The sequence below is a fragment of the Oncorhynchus clarkii genome, chromosome 13 (genome assembly GCF_045791955.1).
Source record: "Oncorhynchus clarkii lewisi isolate Uvic-CL-2024 chromosome 13, UVic_Ocla_1.0, whole genome shotgun sequence".
NCBI classification, from domain to species: domain Eukaryota; kingdom Metazoa; phylum Chordata; class Actinopteri; order Salmoniformes; family Salmonidae; genus Oncorhynchus; species Oncorhynchus clarkii.
This window is the reverse complement of record NC_092159.1, coordinates 39,348,528-39,363,759: the sequence shown is the minus strand read 5'-3', so window position 1 is coordinate 39,363,759 and position 15,232 is coordinate 39,348,528. Positions and strand designations below refer to the sequence as shown.

Here is a 15,232-nt window from a genome sequence, read left to right as displayed (position 1 = left end):
ACACATAACATGATGCAGCCACCACTATGCTTGAAAATTTGGAGAATGGTACTCAGTAAGGTGTTGTATTGGATTTGCCCCAAACATAACACTTTGTATTCAGGACAAAACGTGTATTGTTTTACAAATTTGTTTTCCAATTTTACTTTAGTGCCTTATTGCAAACAGGATGCATGTTTTGGAATATTAGGTTAGTATTGTGGAGTAACTACAATGTTGTTGATCCATCCTCAGTTTCCTCCTATCACAGCCATTCAACGCTGTAACTGTTTGAAAGTCACCATGAAATCCCTGAGTTAGGAGAGATGCCTGTATTTGTGTAGTGACTGGGTGTATTGATACACCATCCAAAGTGTAATTAATAACTTTACCATGCTCAAAGGGATATTCAATGTCTGCTTTCTTTTACCCATCTACCAATATGTGCCTTATTTGCAAAGCATTGGAAAATTTCCCTGGTCTTTGTGGTTGAATCTATGTTTGAAATTCACTGCTTGGCTGAGGGACCTTACAGATACTTGTACGTGTGGGGTTCAGAGATGATGAGGTAGTCCTTCAGAAATCGTGTAAACCCTATTATTGCACACAGAGTGAGTCCATGCAACTTATTATGTCACTTGTTAAGCACATTTTTACTTATTTAGGCATGCCATAACAAAGGGGTTGAATACTTCAGATATTTCAGCTTTTAATTTTTCATTCATTTGTAGACATTTCTAAAAACATCATCCTACATTATGCGGTATCTTGTGTAGGCCAGTGACAAAAACAAATCTAAATTTAATACATTTTATATTCAGGATGAAACACAACATAATGTGGAAAAAGTCAAGGGGTGTGAATACTTTCTGAAGGCACTGTGTCTGACCATGAAGCAGAGGTTAGGGGCAACAGTGCTATGTATTTATTCTAAATATATAGCTCTGGGGGGCAACTATACCAACACCTAGTAGTGTCTGTGATTGTGATGTGGCCCTCAATTGAATAAGTGCACTTACAAGACTAGATACTCACATATTTCCTTTTCTCTTTCAACAGCTTGTTTCTAGAGTGTGCAGATGGGCCTGTCCTGTGTGAGTAAGTTGGTCTCCGGTGTGCCCGTGCATGTGTGATTGCTAGGCCTGCCTAAGTGTGACTGGTCAAAAAATGTACTACGGACCCTGTAATGAAGAAAATGTATATTTGGAAACAGGAATGGCCATGAATGTAGAGTTGAGTGACTGACTAGTATTCACCTGGCAAGAAGGTGTTAGCTTACTGTCATTGGAATTGATTGCTGAAAAATGACATTGTACAACTACACAATGTGGAGGGCCCATGAAGACAATATGCCCTCTGCTGGCGATCAAAAAAAAAAAGCATAAATCACCATACATCTTCCTCTTAATGCAAGACATGTAGCATCCCAAAAAAGAGAGTCCACATGGCTTTACAAATAGATTTCTATAAGGATACGATATTCAGGTGAGGTCGGTTTGATGTGTCTACCACCGCCTACAGCAGAAACGTAAATAACACTTGGACAAATATAGCAGATAAAATCGAATCAAATCAAATTGTATTAGTCACATGCGCCGAATACAACAGTTGTAGACCTTACAGTGAAATGCTTACATACAAGCCCCTAACCAACAATGCAGTTTTAAAAATGAATAAATTGGCAAAATGTATTTATATTGACAATTCTGTGAACTGTCTTGTGCAAGTTTTAAATTGACACAATACCTGTTAGCAAAGAGGTCTGCTAGAGATGACATGCAGGAGCTTGCAGGGATTTGTAGTCTTGCATGATGTCCATTTTGATGCTAATTACCATTTTCAAGTCTGAGAGTAAATAGAATATATGGATACATTCACCTTGTCCGAGAGATTTACATGGATATCAAAATGTCACGCCAGGGTACGCCTACACAAAACACAGCTCTTATTTTTAAATGTTTCTAAAATTCCCTGTGGGAAAAGTGTATGGTGGAAAAACAATTGGAACCATTTCCCTGTTTGACCACTAGGTTTTATGGGTATTATGACACCTCCACTGTCGGGCTCTATTCCCAGTTATAGAACATGTCTAGCCAAAACTCTATTCTGACTAAACCATGTGGTATGATATTTGAAATGACAGATTTGATTAAATGAATTACGCAAGTGGCTGGAGCTTTAAACTTTGCACTTAATCTGTGCCGGTTTGTGCCATTGTGTGCATGTTTGGCTCCTTCCCCTGCCTCCCCTCTGGAAGTCCCTACCATGGGGGCGGGGTCTGCCAGGCTCTGCCCAACCACTAGGGGTGGAGACAGGGGCTTGTGGTTGTTATACCCTCAGGCTGGGCAGGGGAAGGGGGTGGAGCCCCAGGAGCAGGGTGGCGGGTGGGGTGGGGTATAGTGGGGGCCGGGTGTAGGAAAGGAAAAGTTTGACTGGGTGGTATCACAGGGAGTCCCGTCATTTGAGTCAGGGCACACATGCCTCAGCAGTGAGAGGCTCCACTCCCGTTGGTTGGCCAGCATCCCAGGGTAGACGCAAAGACAGAGAGAGAGAGAGACTGAGAGGACTGAGAATAAGAGAAAAAGGAGGAAAAGAAAGACAGCAAGAAGACAAGTAGACTAGAAAGTGGGAAGAGGAAAAGCTCCAAAGAAGTGGAAGAGTAAGTGTCCCTTCATAGAAAGGAAAAGTATTTGGATTTGACTTTTGGTCAGGGTGGCCCCTTAAAGTTTGTTCTCCCGGTAGTCTATTTTTATCCTCAGTGAGCGTGAGAGCTGAGCGGTGTGTGTTTGGACTTGACAGCCATGGCGGATCCAGCAGGCTTGCAGCAGGAGCGAGTGGCTCTGACCGAGGTGTCTGACGACGAGGAGGAGGTGTCCCTGGTAGCCGCAGCGGTCCAGCCCGCCACCGACAGCGATGAAGACGACATTTCAGAAGAAGTGGACCTGGTGCTGGCCACGGGCTCGGGCTCGGGCACCAAGAGTGAGGCGCAGATCAACGGGGTCATGGTGCTGACCCTGCTCGACAAGATCATCGGGGTGGTGGACCAGATCCAGCAGACCCAGAACGGGCTGGAGGCCAGACAGCAGGACATGGAGAAGTCTGTTTCTTGCATCCAGGGAGAGCTGGCCAAGCTGTCCAAGAGCCACACTGACACGGCCAACACCGTCAACAAGATGCTGGGCAAGGTGCGCAAGGTCAGCGTCAACGTGAAGACGGTCCGCACCAACCTGGAGAAGCAGGCGGGCCAGATCAAGAAGCTGGAGAGCAACGAGAACGAGCTGCTCAAGAGACGGCACTTCAAGGTTCTCATCTACCAGGTGAGAGTGGGAAACGGAGGGGTGTGTGGTCATACATGTTTACAAACAGGCTCTGAGGACAGGCTGAATACAGGTGTGCTATCTGTATTTGACCAGTTTGCTACATCATGAAAGTAATCCTGCTGGAACAGGAAATGTGAAATAGTAAATGGATTAGAATTCATGGACATTTTTGGAAGGGTTGATACATTTTTAGTTAGGATAAATCAAGTCTGACATGTTTTAAGTGGAAATGACAAACTTTAGAAGCCTTTTTAAACCTTGAATACCATACAATTGTCATTTCCTGCTACGCAGGAAAATTCTCTGCGGCAACAGAGGGATAAAATGAAGGTAGCATATACATGTATGTAGTTTAGTAATGCTTATCCATGAAAGTTATTAGAAAGTGTTAGCAGTGTATCAGTGTTTGAGTGGATCAAAAGATGGATACACAGCCACTTGTGTATGGTAGATTGTAGCAGTGGATTGCGGTAGGCTGCTTCAGATGTGAGGTGGAGAAACCTTGTACAAGACCACTAGATTCCACCACAGGGTTGGGTGAATTCTCCATGATGCATGGGAAAATCATGAGCTGGTGCGAAATACACTCTGAACTTTATTATAACGTTACAGCAACTGTTTAAACGTTCTCTCACCAGAGTGAGTGGCTCCTCACTCAAGGATGAGTTTACCCTAAACTGGTACTGCTCTAGCTGGTATACTTGGTCAAAGCTATTCGGCCTCAGGCTTTCCATGTCCAGTGAGTTATTTAGGACCAGGGAGGTATTTAGACCAGTGAGTTATTTAGACCAATGAGGTATTTAGACCAGTGATTTATTTAGACCAATGAGGTATTTAGACCAGTGAGGTATTTAGACCAGTGAGTTATTTAGACCTGTGAGTTACTTAGACCTGTGAGGTATTTAGACCTGTGAGTTATTTAGACCAGTGAGTTACTTAGACCAGTGAGTTACTTAGACCAGTGAGGTATTTAGACCAGTGAGTTATTTAGGACCAGTGAGTTATTTATACCTGTGAGTTATTTAGACCAGTGAGTTACTTAGACCAGTGAGTTACTTAGACCAGTGAGTTATTTAGGACCAGGGAGGTATTTAGACCAGTGAGTTATTTAGACCAATGGGGTATTTAGACCAGTGATTTATTTAGACCAATGAGATATTTAGACCAGTGAGGTATTTAGACCTGTGAGTTATTTAGACCAGTGAGTTACTTAGACCAGTGAGTTACTTAGACCAGTGAGTTATTTAGGACCAGGGAGGTATTTAGACCAGTGAGTTATTTAGACCAATGGGGTATTTAGACCAGTGATTTATTTAGACCAATGAGATATTTAGACCAGTGAGGTATTTAGACCAGTGAGTTATTTAGACCTGTGAGTTACTTAGACCTGTGAGGTATTTAGACCTGTGAGTTATTTAGACCAGTGAGTTACTTAGACCAGTGAGTTACTTAGACCAGTGAGTTACTTAGACCAATGAGGTATTTAGACCAGTGAGGTATTTAGACCAGTGAGTTATTTAGATCAGTGAGTTATTTAGACCAGTGAGGTATCTAGACCAGTGATTTATTTAGACCAATGAGGTATTTAGACCAGTGAGGTATTTAGACCAGTGAGTTATTTAGACCAGTGAGGTATTTAGACCAGTGAGTTACTTAGACCAGTGAGGTATTTAGACCAGTGAGGTATTTAGACCAGTGAGTTATTTAGACCAGTGAGTTACTTAGACCAGTGAGGTATTTAGACCAGTGAGGTATTTAGACCAGTGAGGTATTTAGAACAGTGAGGTATTTAGACCAGTGAGATACTTAGACCAGTGTTTTTCAGCTTAGGACCTCGAGGACCCCTAACCGTACACATTTTTGCTGTAGGCCCGGACAAAAACACCTGATTCAACTCATTAGAGGGCTTGATGATTAGTTGACAAGTTGAATCAGGTGTGCTTGTCCGGAGGCAACAATACAAATGGGTAAGGGGGTACTCGAGGACTGGAGTGGAGAAACACTGATTTAGACTACAGGAGAGGAAGCTAATTCTTGAGAGCCGAATGCTGATGCGATGGTGTAATTTATAATTTGAGATGTGTGTGTAACGTATACTTTCTTGTAAAACATAATGCCAAAGATTTCAACATTGGAGTTACGTGCATGTATCCCAACTTAGGATTCAGCCCTTTCTGAAAAACTCAGAACACTGTCTATCAACAGGAAATCATATTGCACAGATTGGCTATCTATGTTAAGTGTGTTAGTTAGTAGTGATACTCATCTTAGCCCCACTGGACACATACTGGTTGAATCAACATTGTTTCCATATCATTTCAATGAAATTACGTTGAACCAACGTGGAATACATGTTGAATTGACGTCTGCCCGGTGCTGTAGTTTGCATGAAGAATGATACATGGACTGAGTTCATTGACCTTTCCCGGACCATAGTGTCTTATGGTTGACCAATGCGGCTAATGCTATATGAAGCCAGACCTGTGGGCCGAAATCATAATATGACACCATAAACACAGTAGTACCGGTGGTCCACATGTGATTAAGCCAACGCCCGACCTATGACGACTGATTGTGACAGATAGTTGAAAGCCTCAACTCAGTGTAAGATGAAGACGTAATTTTAGTCCTGAAGCGGTGCCATGCTGTCTATTCATCATGGCCTAACTGGCTGGAAAACCCACAATAACGCTGTGTGAATATAGAACTGTGGAAAGAGTCAACTCTACTCTACTATAAGTAGTTGTAGCCTCCAACTATATGCTCTTCGCAAGGCTAACCAAGCTGCTATCAAAGCGTTTCTTTTAATTCCGTGTATTTTTGTACTCACTTTCTGCATTACCATTGATTTCCAGAGTTACAATTTATTTGTTTACAGTATGCGCTTGGGGGTATTTGTCTTCTCTTTACTTGAGCGTATACAGTGAGTGAAGATACAGTACATATATTGTTTCATGCTCAAATAATAACTTGCTTATGCCCTGGCATGTATTCCTACATTCCTCCCTTACATGTACAGTTGAAGTCGGAAGTTTACATACACTTAGGTTGGAATCATTAAAACTTGTTTTTCAACTACTCCACAAATTTCTTGTTAACAAACTATAGTTTTGGCAAGTCGGTTAGGACATCTACTTTGTGCATGACACAAGTCATTTTTCCAACAATTGTTTACAGACAGAATATTTCATTTATAATTCACTGTTTCACAATTCCAGTGGGTCAGAAGTTTACATACACTAAGTTGACTGTGCCTTTAAAAAGCTTGGAAAATTCCAGAAAATGATGTCATGGCTTTAGAAGCTTCTGATAGGCTAATTGACATAATTTCAGTCAATTGGAGGGGGACCTGTGGATATGTTTCAAGGCCTACCTTCAAACTCAGTGCCTCTTTGCTTGACATCATGGGAAAATCAAAATAAATCAGCCAAGACCTCAGGAAAAAATAGTTGACCTCCACAAGTCTGGTTCATCCTTGGGTGAAGTTTCCAAACACCTGAAGGTACCACGTTCATCTGTACAAACAATAGTATGCAAGTATAAACACCATGGGACCACGCAGCCGCCATACAGCTCAGGTAGGAGACGTGTTCTGTCTCCTAGAGATGAACCTACTTTGGTGTGAAAAGTGCAAATCAATCCCAGAACAGCAAAGGACCTTGTGAAGATGCTGGAGAAAACAGGTACAAAAGTATCTATATCCACAGTAAAACAAGTCCTATATTGACATAACCTGAAAGGCCGCCCAGCAAGGAAGAAGGCACTGCTCCAAAACCGCCATTAAAAAAAGCCAGACTACAGTTTGCAACTGCACATGGGGACAAAGATCTTACTTTTTGGAGAAATGTCCTCTGGTCTTATGAAATATAAATAGAACTGTTTGGCCATAATGACCATTGTTATGTTTGGAGGAAAAAGGGGAGGCTTGCAAACTGAAGAACACCATCCCAACTGTGAAGCACTGGGGTGGCAGCATCATGATGTGGAGGTGCTTTGCTGCAGGAGGGACTGGTGCACTTCACAAAATCGATGGCAACATGAGGAAGGACAATTACGTGGATATATTGAAGCAACATCTCAAGACATCAGTCAGGAAGTTAAAAGCTTGGTTGCAAATGGGTCTTCCAAATGGACAATGACTCCAAGCATACTCCAAGTTGTAGCAAAATGGCTTAAGGACAACAAAGTCAAGGTATTGGAGTGGCCATCAAAGCCCTGACCTCAATCCTATAGAAAATTTGTGGGCAGAACTGAAAAAGCGTGTGCTTATTGTGGGAAGCTTGTGGAAGGCTACCTGAAACGTTTGACCCAAGTTAAACAATTTAAAGGTAATGCTACCAAATACTAATTGAGTGTGTGTAAACGTCTGACCCACTGGGAATGTGATGAAAGAAATACATGCTGAAAGAAATAATTATCTTGTAACGTTCGTCGTTAAGGGTAGGCGTGATTGAAGTTCATCATATTTTATTAAAAATGTGAACCAGCCTCAAAAAAAACAATACAATGAACGAAACCCTTCATCGTGCAAAATACATGCAACCAAACAAAGACAAGATCCAACAACTGAAGGTGGGGAAAAAGGGCTGCTTAAGTATGATCCCCAATCAGAGACAACGATAGACAGCTGCCTCTGAGAACCATACTAGGCCAACAAAGAAAAAGAGAACCATAGATATACAAAAACTAGAGTACCCACCCTAATCACACCCTGACCTAACCAAAATATAGAGAATAAACAGGTATCTCCAATGTCAGGGCGTTACATCTCTCTACTATTATTCTGACATTTCACATTCTTAAAATAAAGTGGTGATCCTAACTGACCTAAGCCCGGGATCTTTTACTAGGATTAAATGTCAGGAATTGTGAAAAATGTTTACATGTATTTGTCTAAGGTGTATGTAAACTTTCTACTTCAACTGGATGACTGTCTCTTTGTATTGCCTTCTCCATAGCAACAAGCGGGGGTACCTTTCCCCTGTGTCTCAATACAGAGTAGCCTAATTACATAGTACCAGGCTGTATAACTCCCAGTCACACCACTCCAGTGTACATACATAATGTCCTAGTCAAGCAGAGGGATTCCGTTATGATGAGTGAGGGAAAGGGAAGGGAGTCTGAACAGTCCCTCTCTCTGTGGCAGCCTGCTACTCCATGGGCTGGTGTTTTTTTAGCCTTGCGTGCTGCAATGTCTGTCTAATGGCTTGCAGCTGGCAGCCTCATGACAGGGCGAGACTTTTGGTAGTTTGCAACCTGGCTGGGGGCAAGTTCTGTGATGTCTTGTCTCCTATTCAGACCTGGGTACAAATACATGTGCCTTTGAGTATCTGGTATTTAAAATACTTTTTTTGTGTATTTGAGTATTTTCCGATACACCGCCCAAAACGAGTACTTTTATTTTAGTATTTTAATGGTTATTTGTAAAAAAATAAATAATAATAATAATATTTTTTTTTTATTAAATCATTGTATTTCACAGCGTTTTCAAATATCTGTGTTAATTGCATGGGAGTGTTTTTGAGTGAGTGTTTTTCAGTATTTCAAATACTTTCCAAGTACATTTCCAAATCCATAAAAATATTTAAATTTCTTGTCTTTTCAATTAAAATATATCTGAATACTTACTTTGAATGTATGTGAAAGTAATTGAGATATTTTAAATACACTCATACTATTTTCAAATATCTGTGTTAATTGCATGGGAGTGTTTTTGAGTGAGTGTTTTTCAGTATTTCAAATACTTTTCAAGTACATTTCCAAATGCATAAAAATATTACATTTCTTGTCTTTTCAATTAAAATATATCTGAATACTTACTTTGAATGTATGTAAAAGTAATTGAGATATTTTGTATTTGAACCTAGTTTTGCTCTTATTAGCTGGCATGATTACAGTACAGTATATCAACCAGAGGAGAAGAAAGCAGAGGAAGGACCTATTTGGAAAATCTATTTTTGCCTAATGCCTAAATTATATATTTTGTCTTTTAATCTTTAGAAATGCCTATAGAGCAGGTCAATATAATGCCTTATAAAACATTGACAGATGTTCACACGGTCTGCTTTTTCTGAACATAATTAACTAGAAGAGAATTAAAGGTGTGTCAATATTAAAGGTGCGTCAATATCTGGTTGCTGGCTGTTGGAGGCCATCTTGATCAGTTTATTCTAGAGTGTCTGCATTGGCTTGCGGTCTTGTTTTCAGATCCCCTTCCTGGAATGTCCACTGTGGCACTAGGTTACACTATTGGTTACACTATTGGCATTTAGCAGGAACCCAATCGGAGACGGCCGGTCTTAATAAATTACCTCAGTAAAGGAGGGCCCCCCCTGCTGTTTGACACACTGCTCCTATCGCTCAGTCCCAGATTCTGTCTGAGGCATTCTGACTTCTTTTACAATCTGTGTGCGTGGGAGCAACCTAATGTGAAGTGAAAAGTATTACAACACTTTTTGGTTTCTCTGTTTACTGATCAGCCTTGTCATTCCCCCAAATTCATGCTTCATCAAGTTCCAACAAAGGCATGGATGGAGCTGAAAATTCCTATCACATTTAGTTCCTCATCCTCTCCATCACCTGTGCTTTGCCATTCAAGACAACTAATACTTACCGTTGAACTGTGACTGTGTTAACCTTGACTCCCATATTACTCTATGAACTTTGACCCCTATGTTACTGAATGTACTTTCTGACTTTCAGAATGGTGACTGACTGAATGCCACTGCTGTTACTGTCTGAACTGTCAACTGTGACTCCACTCCACACCACTGTTACTGTCTGAACTGTCAACTGTGACTCCACTCCACACCACTGTTACTGTCTGAACTGTCAACTGTGACTCCACTCCACACCACTGTTACTGTCTGAACTGTCAACTGTGACTCCACTCCACACCACTGTTACTGTCTAAACTGTCAACTGTGACTCCACTCCACACCACTGTTACTGTCTGAACTGTCAACTGTGACTCCACTCCACACCACTGTTACTGTCTGAACTGTCAACTGTGACTCCACTCCACACCACTGTTACTGTCTGAACTGTCAACTGTGACTCCACTCCACACCACTGTTACTGTCTGAACTGTCAACTGTGACTCCACACCACTGCAACTGTCTGAACTGTGACTCTACCAGTAGTCAGTCGTATGAACTGTGGCCTTCATGTTGCCGTAGTCCTACACGGTTCAGTCCCAGCTCTATTTATTGCCAGCAACTGCACGGTGTCGCGTTAAATGATATCGGAGGAGCTTGGCCAGAGTGTCAGCATGGTGAATCAACACTGGCTCTGAGTCAGGTTTCACCTCTTTCCACTGTCTCTGTGGCAAACGCTCTTAGCTCGTTGGTGTGTGTGTGTGTGTGTGTGTGTGTGTGTGAGAGAGTGAGAGGTCAAGCAGGGAAGATTCCCATCCTCTATGCATCAATTGCTTGGGTAGGAACATGCCCAGTGCTCACAGGACCCTGCAACTAAGCCCAGTTGGGGCGAGGTCATGGCGGATAGCCTTGACTCCCTCCCCTCACTGTCCGACGACGTAGTGTTGGGGGAGGTTGAGTTAGGGAATGATGAGGATGACGATGGGATTCATCTCACGGAGATCCTCGAGATTACGACCACATTCTCCCACCCTCTCAGGTCAGCTGACCTGACGGCCCGAGAGCAGTGGAGCTGCCCCTCCTCCAATGGAGTTTGGGCTCCTTCATACAGTATCTGCAAGCGGGCTCAGGGCCCGTCAAGGGAACTATACGACAGAAAGAGACGCCAGTCACATACAGCCCCAATAAAGGAATTGCTCCCTGCGGTACCAGCTTGCCTCAGGGAAGCTAAGGTCTTGTGGGAAAAAACCCTCACTAGCAGGATTTTTGCTAAGGGTACCCCAAGCCTGGCTCACCACACCAGCCCCATGTGCTGTGTTATTAACAATACCAGCGCCTCACTGCCTCTGTTTTTCAGAAAACTAACATGGTCTTGGCCCAAGCATTTAGAGCTCTCAACGGGACCTCTTTACTGTTGAGTAATATCCGGCTGAGTTACTGGTGGAGGAGAGGAAGAAACTGAACTTGAACTTGGAGACCCTAGACCCAGATTGGGAGGAGATCTGTATGATTACTGACCATAGCATCCGTGCTTCCGGTAGTGTCAGCCAAGGATGTGGTTGTACCATGAGCCTAGTGGTGGTGGGAGAAATGACACTTTGGCTGAGAATATCCAGCTTAACAGGCAAAGAAAAAGTGGACCCCGGGCTGCCCGAGCGACACCAATCCTTTCCCTCCTCATCTTCGAGCCACCTGATGACCAGTGATTTTTACAGTCGGCAGTTACAATCCTGCTTATTAATAGTCCTGGCAGCTATCGTCATGCAGGGCTTTTTTTAAAAATGTGTTTATTTAACCTGGTAAATTGACTGAAAACACATTCTCATTTACAGCAATGAATAGTTACAGGGGAGAGGGAGGGGGATGAATGAGCCAATTGTAAGCTGGGGATGATTAGATGGCCATGATGGTATGAGGGTCAGATGGGAATTTAGCCAGGGCACCAGGGTTAACACTCTTACAATAAGAGCCATGGGTGCCAATAAGTGCCCACAGAGAGTCAGGACACCTGTTTAATGTCCCATCCAAAATACAGCACCCAACACAGGGTAATGTCACCAATCACTGGGGAATTTTAGACCAGAGGAAAGGGTGCCTCCTACTGGCCATCCAACACCATCTGGCCTAACAATCCAGGGACTGACCAGGACCAACCCTGCTTAGCTTCAGAAGGGTGGTAGGGTGGTACGCAGGGTGGTACACAGTTGGCTAAGCGTAACATAGCAGTTATCCATCCTCACTTGGAGAGAGAGGCCTAGCCAGTGAGAGAGAAGAAAAAACAGGCCTGCCAGCTACTTATGCACGCTCTATGTTTTTACAGTTGGTGCGTTTGTGTCGTGGAGCAGTTGTGTGACTATATCATTGCGTTTCCCCTGCTCGCGAGAGTGTGAGGAAGACAATTATGCTTGAGAATAACCAGATGGGGGAGACTGGCTCCTTTTATGTCTCTTACCACATTCTCCACTCTACCCGTCTGTCCCCAACAGACGCATCTGATGGGTACTTTCGAGAGAGTAGGCGGTCCTAGCAAACCCCACATGTGATACGTCTCATGTCCATTATCAGAGAACTGGGGTTAGGGGGGGTTACAGTACGAGTTACTGTAAGTCAGAGGATTAGCTGAGTATGTTTGCATAGGTGGATGCACTCGGGATCCACTGCGAGTGTGTTTTCCATTTGTGCATGTTCCCGTGTTCCATGTTCTGTTTGTGCATGTTCCATGTTCCGTTCATGCGTGTTCCGTGTTTGCGTGTGTGAGCTTGTGCTGGCGTCAACCACAGCTGTTCTTCTCTCGTGGGAGTGCTCTCTGAGAATAGCCACATCCTTTCATGTGGCTAGAATCAGGGAAACACTCTGACAGTGATGCTTTATGATTAAACCTGGATCGACAGGAGAACACACGATCCCCTTGCAACAGCAGGGTGTGGCCATACTATTGGACACCGGCACCCAAAAATATACCCAAAGACATATCTCCCATTTGTTATAGAAGAGGAAATCATAACAAATCACAAAAATGGCCTCTCCCATGTAGTGCATAACCTATGCTATAACCTATTTAGGTTTTTCCCTGGAGAGAAACACATGCCACTCAAACACTCTGTCCTTGTGAGAGAGTGTGAGGAGGAGAGTGTGAGGAGGAGAGTGCGAGGGAGGAAGAGTCTCTGAGGGTCCCAGAGTCCCAGCAACAGCTGACAGTGTTGTGGCAGGCCTAGGGCAAAGCTACATCTCATCGGCCCTCTCTCAACTACAAATGTCCCTTGACCCATCTTCTATCATCCTCTCTCTTCCTCCTCCCCTCCTCCAGGGATGCTTCAGAGGTGTCTGTGGACCAAGGCCTCCCGCCCATCTGATCATTGCATTGAGGGTGTGGTACGGGCTGTCAGTCCACTCATTCATCTGTTATTGAAAACTCAGGATCTGTGTGTCTATGATGGACGAGCCTCTTCAGCATCCCTGTACTGCTCTGGCATGGAGTCAGGGGACAGTGACAGTCCTGTCTCTGACTCTATCACAGGGGACATCCAACTTCTCAGTTACAGCTTGTCTCCCTCAGTCTCTGTCCCCAACCCCAGGCAAACCTGGCTGCACTTCAGAACCAATTACCTCAAGCTTGTGACCTCTCTATGGTCTAGTCAGACTCACTGTGATCACTGTGGGGGAACCGGGGAGGTGTGTGATGATGGCGTACAGTAGGGTGGAGAGAGAGAAGAACGAAGAGAAAGACAGCAGCACCAAATTAGTACGATGATTCATCCCCTTGGATTTTCCCACTTTACCTCACTCACTCTCCGTCTCTCACTGCCCTCTGGGTCAACCTCTCCTGACATCCATACTCCTACACCCCCCCCCCCTCCCCTCCCCTCCCCTCCCCTCCCCACCCTCCAGTACCTGCAGCTTGTGGAGAGATGTTTGGCAGGCTCTACATTTCACTGTTGCGTGTCAGCTCTTCTGTAGAACACTGGCCGAGAGATTCAATACTAGGGTGCATGAGTGTTTGTGTGTGTGCAAAGTCAGTTCACTGCCCCTCTCCCTCACTGTTCACATTTCTGAATGACACACTGGCATGGTGTTATGTTCTATGTTGAGTGCAAATTCAGAAGTTGTATTATATCGGTTTTGGTAAGCACTTCATGTACATTTTATTTGAAGTGTATCCCTTGCGGCCCTTTCACCTTAATTCCACTCACTTGATTGTTATTTTTGTTCTAAGATGTCTGCCTGAGTATTCAGGGGATCCTAAAAGTTGTATGGACAGATCAGAAGGAAGACCACAGCCATAATATGCCAGGAAAAAAGGGGAAAGCCCCTCGCTTTGGCAAGGAGATCCTACATTCTTGTAGGTTTGCGTCAAATCAAATGTTCCTCTTCTTTCCTCCGATGTGTTTAGTTTCCTTGAACATCCTGAGTCCACTCCAAACCACAGGCTCTTTCTGTTGGCTCTCCCTCCCATCAACACCATCTTTATCATGGCCCAGGATCAGACTGGAACAGCCTGGGGCCAGCTAGCTACATGAATTGTATCTATTGGCACAGTGCAGCAGTCTGTGGTCCTCTACTGATTATCTCCCTCTTCTCTCATATCTGTTCAGGCTTTAGGAAGAGTTCAGTCAAGAGCACTGAGCTGTCATTCATTTTGTTTTTCTTTCCTTTTTATACTTGGGAAAGATCAAAAAGCGCTGTAAAAGGTGCACTTGCATAGGTTTCACATCACAGTATCATTCCCTGGCTTGAAAGGATTCTCTCTGCCTTTGATCTAACTTGTGTAAAAGGATTGTGTATTATTTTAACAATGTGGTTCCACTCTTGACAAAAGGGGTGTACCCTTGTTAAGGTTCTTTGTGCTTTGTCCTGTAACTTAATGTTTCAAAATCACAGAATAGTTATTTTCTCTTGTCACAGTATTCATAGAGTTTATGTCCTAAAGAATGCAAAGAATGCCTGATTTCAAATCAACCCCTGGCCCCTAACACAAGACACGGATATAGAAACAGATATACCAGACATGACTGGATAGGTTCAATCATTTAGCTCCACCTAATAACTCAGAGAGCTTGGTAGACTTTCAGCCATATTGCTTACACAGTTGTGTCAGATCGAGGAGGGCTTTGCCGTGGTCTGGTCTGGTGGTAGTGCAGCGTGCCGCTTAAACCCGACTACATATGCCCCCCAGCGGTGGTGGTTCTATCCACCTCTCTTCTGTCTTTCTTTACACCTCCCTCTACCATTAGAGTCCCCAACTAGATTCTGAGTGGATGATCTGGGGGACGGAACATAATTATAATCATTTGTAGACTGCAAATTGACAGAATGAAGCCCAAACAGATGGGCCACCTG

The 15,232-nt window shown here is 43.6% G+C and overlaps 1 protein-coding gene across 2 annotated transcripts in view; it reads left to right on the top strand.

The window, feature by feature from the left end:
* Positions 1–2,423: 2,423 nt before the first annotated feature.
* LOC139364678 (caveolae associated protein 1a) overlaps positions 2,424–15,232 on the top strand; it is a 31,088-nt gene continuing 18,279 nt past the window's right edge. Inside the window, exons 1-2 of one of the 2 annotated variants that reach the window (XM_071101618.1) lie at positions 2,424–2,638; positions 2,779–3,296. In XM_071101618.1, the coding sequence (XP_070957719.1) occupies positions 2,781–3,296 (516 nt within the window). In that variant the 5' untranslated portion in view covers positions 2,424–2,638; positions 2,779–2,780. Of the gene's footprint in view, positions 2,639–2,721; positions 3,297–15,232 lie in introns of both variants that reach the window. The other variant, XM_071101616.1, reaches the window with a different exon arrangement.